Here is a 6,000-nt window from a genome sequence, read left to right on the forward strand (position 1 = left end):
GGGCGCGGTGGCTCACGCCTGTAATCCTAGCACTCTGGGAGGCCGAGGCGGGCAGATCGTTTGAGCTCAGGAGTTCAAGACCAGCCTGAGCAAGAGCGAGACCCGTCTCTACTAAAAATAGAAAGAAATTAGCCAGACAGCTAAAAATGTATAGAAAAAATTAGCTGGGCATGGTGGCGCATGCCTGTAGTCCCAGCTACTCAGGAGGCTAAGGCAGGAGGATTGCTTGAGCTCAGGAGTTTGAGGTTGCTACGAGCTAGGCTGACGCCACAGCACTCAAGCATGGGCAACAGAGCAAGACTCTGTCTGAAAAAAAAAAAGAAAGAAAGAAAGAAAGAATATGCCTATAATTTATTGTTGGATCCACCTGTTTAATCTCCAAGTTGCTTTATTTAAAAAGAGTCAAACTTGAATAGCAATTAGAATAGTAAAGTGTTTAATTTTAAAGCTATAAATAGCAATAAGCAATATTACATGTTCCAAAAGAGTTAAAGAACATCTACTTACCTTTGCATACGCTTTTCCACCTTTTAACTCCTGCCAAAGATAGAAAACACTATAAAGATATCATGTAATTAAACACTTAAAATTAAATATATGTTAAATAATTCTGAAGTGGATATTTAAATGCTGGCAAATATCATAAATAGTAAAATTCTGATGATCTTAAATCCAACTATTTGGGCTCCCACAACCCCCCCAAATGACTGGTATTTTTATTTAGCATTTAGCTTTAATCGAAATGAGACAAATGGTGAGAAGACAAGCTAACATTCTATTTGCTGAAGAAGAAATGGTTAAAAAGTGTCCTGGGCTCATTGAAAAAATCTTAACAAGCAAAGAAGCGTTAAATTACTTACTTACTTAGTTAAGCATATTAATACATTGTAGAAAATTTCAATAAGAGTTGAAATCCCACCCCAGAGACAACCAGTTTTTATGAATCATTCAAAAGATGCTCTATGCATATAGAAGCATGCATGTAGTATAGTACAAACCCTCTTATCTAACATGAACAATACTGGCAAAAGTAAAAAATAATAAAAGTATATAGATGTTTAACATTTTAACTTAAAATATATAAAGATTTACCAAATCTTTAGATTTAGGATATCACACAGCTGTGAGAATTAAGTGTAAAACACTTAGAACAATGCCGGGCACACAGTATGTGTGTGCATGTGTGTGTTTGGCAATATTATTAGGGCCAAACTCTCCTTTCCCCCAATAGGGGTGGGAACCTGCTGCCTCAAGGTCACCTGTGTGCAGAGGGAAGATGATGTGAAGACATAAGGGAGAAGACAGTCGTGTAAGTGGAGATTTGTGTCTGTAAGTCAAGGAATGCCTGAGGCTGCTACAAGCTAGGAGGAGAGGCATAAAACAGCTTTTCCCTAGCATCTCCAGAGGGAGCATGGCCCTGCCGACTCCTTGATTTTGGATTTCTGGCCTCCAGAACTGAGACAATTAATTTCTTTTTTTTTTTTTTTTTAAAGACAGGGTCTTGCTTTGTCACCCAGGCTGGAGTGCAGCGGTGCAACATAGCTCATTACAATCTCCAACGCCTGGGCTTGAGCAATCCTCTTGACTCAGCCTCTTGAGTAGCTGGCACTACAGGTGTGCACCATCATATCCAGCTAACTTTTAAATTTTTTGTAGACACAGGGTCTCACTATGTTGCCCAGGCTGGTCTCAAACTCCTGTCCTCAAGTGATCCTCCTGCCTCCGCCTCCCAACGTGCTGGGATTACAGGGATGAGCCACTGTGGTTGGCCAAAATGAATTTCTGTTGTTTTATGCTGCCCAGCATGTGGTATTTTGTTATAGCAGCCCTAGGAAAATACTGGGTCTTTTTACTTTCGGGTCCTACTCCTTTAGAATGATCTTTCCCCAGATCTTATATGGGTACCTCCTCTTTATGTGTTACCTTTCAGAGAAGTCTTCACTGACTCCTGTCCTGGTTTTCTAAAATAATCTCCTTTCCCCAAGTTATTTTCTATTACCTCAATGTATTTTATGCACAAGACTTATCATTATCTGAAACAATCTTATTTGGTTGCATGTATACATTTACTGTCTGTCTTTCTTATCACTCCTCCCTCCACTTGAACCAGAAAGTAAAGTCCTGAGGGCAGGAACTCATTCCAGTTCACCATTCCCCTCCCAGTGCCCAGAACAGCACCTGCAACATTGCAGGCACTCACTCAATTGTTGACTGGTGGCTGATCGCTTCCCTGTGTCCTAGGCAACAGAGTACATTATCAAACTTTCTGATCTTTGTTGATTTGATAGGTAAAAAATTGTATCTTAGTGGTTTTAATTTGTATGAGTGAGATTGAGTATATTTTAATATGTTTAAAAGCTATTTATACTTTCTCTTTTGTGAAATGTATATGCTGTCCCTTGCCTATAATTTTCTAGGGTTGTTGATCTTTTTCTTATTGATTTATTTGAAGGGGCTCTTTCTAAAGAAATTAGTCCTTTGATATGATTTGTAAATATTTTTCCCTAATTTACAATTTTACTTACAGTATATTTTGCAATGCAGAAAATGTTTACAGACTTGAGTTTACCAATTTTTCTTTTATGGCTTCCTTTATATAATACTTAGGAAGGATTAGGTAGTGTGAGCTCAGTAAATACCTCCATCTAGCCAAGCACGGTAGATACTGCTAGGCGTTCACCAGTATCCATTTCCCCCTTCTCCAAGGTTAGAAATTACTGGCAACCTAGCTAGAGACTCTACTCACAGCCTTTCTTCTAGTTTGGTGTGGCCATGTGACTAAGTTCTAACCAGGGAGAGCGGGATATGGACAAAAGCCATGTGCACCACTTTTGAGTCATACTCTAAAAAGAAATGTATTTGTCCTTATATGGCTTTTCCTCCTTTCTCATTGCTTGAAAGACAAGATTGGAGCAGCTCCCTCGGATCTAAAGATGGACACCAGATGATGAAGATGGCAGAGCTGCTCTACCAGTCCTGGATCCCTTGACTGTTACCCAAGAGGGCTATACACTTCTATCCTGTTTAAGCCATTGTCTATTTGCGCCTGTGTTTCAGTAGTTTATTACAGATGCCCTAAGAAATACACCAAACACTCATAATCTGAGGAATTTGTTTATTTCAGATGAACAAGTCCTGCCTTAAATACCACTATTAGTTTTTATTTTTTGTTTTTTTTAAAAAGTAGATCTTGAGTTTCTTTAATCTGTAGTTATACTTCACTCTAAACTGGTTATATATTTTATTTTTCTTATAATTCAAAGACCGACAGGTCATCTTTGACAAATCATGACTAGAATTCCATTTAGAAAAGGTTTCAACGAACGCAGCAATCAAGGTAGAAAGGAAAGAAGGTAGGATGCTTATTTGTCAGCTAATCTCTGCAACTCCATGAGGAAGCAAGTATTAATATCATACTCTTATTTTGATGAAAAGACAGATTCTAAAAAGGAGAATTGCCTCAGGTCTCACAGTTAATGGGTGGCATATCTGCGATTCAAACCCAGGTCAGCATGACACATAACACACTTCTGCTGTACCATGCTTCCTTTATGGGAGCCACCGCTCGATGACTGCTGCTTCAAATATGACTATTTTAGAGTCTGTTTCCACAAAGGCTTAAAACGCGTACAATCATTTTGTGTGTATATGTATTTGTATCATATTTTAACTGAACAGATCAAGCAATTTCAGAGAACTTAAAGTACAGTCACACATATCATAGTGTTATTGGTTCATCCAAAAAGCAGAGTAAGAAAGCTGACAGTATAACTTTTTATCTGACACAGAAGGATGCAGGACTAGAGTGGAAAGGAGCAAGGCCAAGGATGCTCGCTCTTCATCTAAACCCATCTCTATTTAATTTTTAACCATTGTATGTATTACCTTGGTAATTTAAACATGTATATAAAATGTAAAATATAAAGTAAAACATATACATCCTTTCATATATATTAAGTAGAACCATATGAAATTGCCATTTTTGTAGATTATTGGTAATATGCTTCAACCTAATATGTGGAAAAGGAAATATACAGAAAAGAAAACATGGACTTGGAATCAGAAGAATCTGTGTTTGAGTCCTTACGTCACCGTTTATTAGCTATGCAAATTCGGGCAAGTAACTTAATCTCTTTGAGCCTTGGTTTCCCTGAAAATGGAGAAAATGATACCTAATTTTAGGGTTGTTCTTAGGCATAATATATGTAAAGCTCCCAGAGCAATGCATAACGAAAAACAGGAATTTAATGAATGGTAGGATATGGACATATATAGTCCCCAAACTAATATAAATAAGGCTATTATGTACAGTGATAGTGAGATGAAGATTCTTGAATAATATTTTAATTTATAACTGCAGATTCTTCCTCATATTTGCCATGGTAATTTAAATTATTGCTGCAAGTGTGAAGTGAAACTGCATATGTTATCATCGTTCTAATGATAAAGATAAAGCAGAGCTAAATAAAGTGAGTCACTGACTATGCAACTAACTACGGTTTCTGAAGGGGGAAAGTAACAGGCTGTTTTTATACCTTCCTCACAGATACTCTGCAGACGCAAGGATCCAGGATGCCCGTGGCGGCACTTGCACTCATTTTGCACATGAACGAGAACTTCTTTCTCCAGTGAACACAGTTCGCTTGCACCACCTCCCTGAAAGAAAGAAAAAAAGAGCCAATTAATTATTATCGATGACATGTTAAAAGCACACCCACGCTTTCGCGCAAGTCTATAATACCAAAGTGACATATTAAAAGCCAGTATTTATAAATAGTGGAACAGGAAGAAAACAAATTCCTAACAATGTGATCTGAAAATCTTTGGAAAGTTTCATTGATAACTATCCACAGGAAACTGAAAAAGAGTGAGTTTACTTATCAATTCAATCAATATAAACTGAGGCTTCACCATTCATTCAACACAGAATGAACATTTATGTGCTGGGCACATGGTAGATGTTTAAAATATAAAAATGAGGACAAGCCAGGTACAGGGTGGTTCATGCCTGTAATCCTAGCACTCTGGGAGGCCGAGGTGGGAGGATCCCTTGAGGTCAGGAGTTCGAGACCAGCCCGAGCAAGAGTGAGACCCCCGTCTCTACTAAAAATAGAAAAATTACCTGGGCGTTGTGGCATGTGTCTGCAGTCCCAGCTACTTGGGAGGCTGAGCTAGGAGGATCGCTTGAGCCCATGAGTTTGAGGTTGCTGTGAGCTAGGCTGATGCCACAGCACTGTACTCAGGGCAACAGAGTGAGACTCTGTTGCAAAAAAAAAAAAAACAAAAAACAATGACACAGTTCCTAACCTTGTAGGGCTTATGTTTATAGTTAATGCAAGAGGCAGAAATACAAACAAATACTTATTCTAGGTATAAACAAATACTCATTCTAAGATGAACTACTGTCACAGTTTTACTTCAGCCATAATAGCAATCGCAGCTACCATTTATTGAGAGCTTACCACATGCCATTTCATCTCCCAACAACCCTACGAGGTAGCTGGCATTTTCCTCACTTTATAGATACGGAAAATGAGGCACAAGGAGAGAAGTTAACTTGAGGTCATTTTGTCAGGAAGCAGCAGAACTGGCATTGAAACCAGGCCTGTTTAACTCTAAAGCCCATTTGTCCACAAAGGAAAATCTATATCTTTCCAACAACTTTGTTCTTTCAAGTTTCCAGGGTTTTGTACGTGCTGTTCTCCCTGCTATTCTGTGTAGGTATCTGGGACTCAGCCTTAATTATTCCTCTACCATAGGCAGAAAAGAAAGAAAACAGGTGAAAATAAAGAGAAAATTGGAGAAAGCAAAAGAGAAAGGCAAGAGAGCCCAGGTTGAGCAGTTTTGAGTTTCTTAAGAAAATAAAAAGTCAGTTCTGTGGAGCGATAGGAACTGATGGGTGAGTTGAAAATTTAGATAAAAGCTTAAAGACAGGAAAACTGGTGTGGGGGATGTGATTGGGAATCAACCTGTAGCTGCATCAGTGAGTAAGACAAATTC

General features: G+C 38.5%; 1 protein-coding gene across 1 annotated transcript in view; it reads right to left on the reverse strand.

Annotated features, from left to right (window-relative positions):
* FAM102B (family with sequence similarity 102, member B) overlaps positions 1-6,000 on the reverse strand; it is an 86,081-nt gene that overhangs the window by 28,684 nt on the left and 51,397 nt on the right. Inside the window, exons 2-3 of the mRNA XM_012648520.1 lie at positions 4,536-4,656; positions 508-537 (exon numbers count right to left, since the gene is read on the reverse strand). Coding sequence (XP_012503974.1) covers positions 508-537; positions 4,536-4,656 — 151 coding nt within the window. The remainder of the gene's footprint in view (positions 1-507; positions 538-4,535; positions 4,657-6,000) is intronic.

This window comes from Propithecus coquereli, unplaced genomic scaffold, assembly GCF_000956105.1.
Source record: "Propithecus coquereli isolate 6110/MARCELLA unplaced genomic scaffold, Pcoq_1.0 Scaffold289, whole genome shotgun sequence".
Lineage (NCBI taxonomy): Eukaryota > Metazoa > Chordata > Mammalia > Primates > Indriidae > Propithecus > Propithecus coquereli.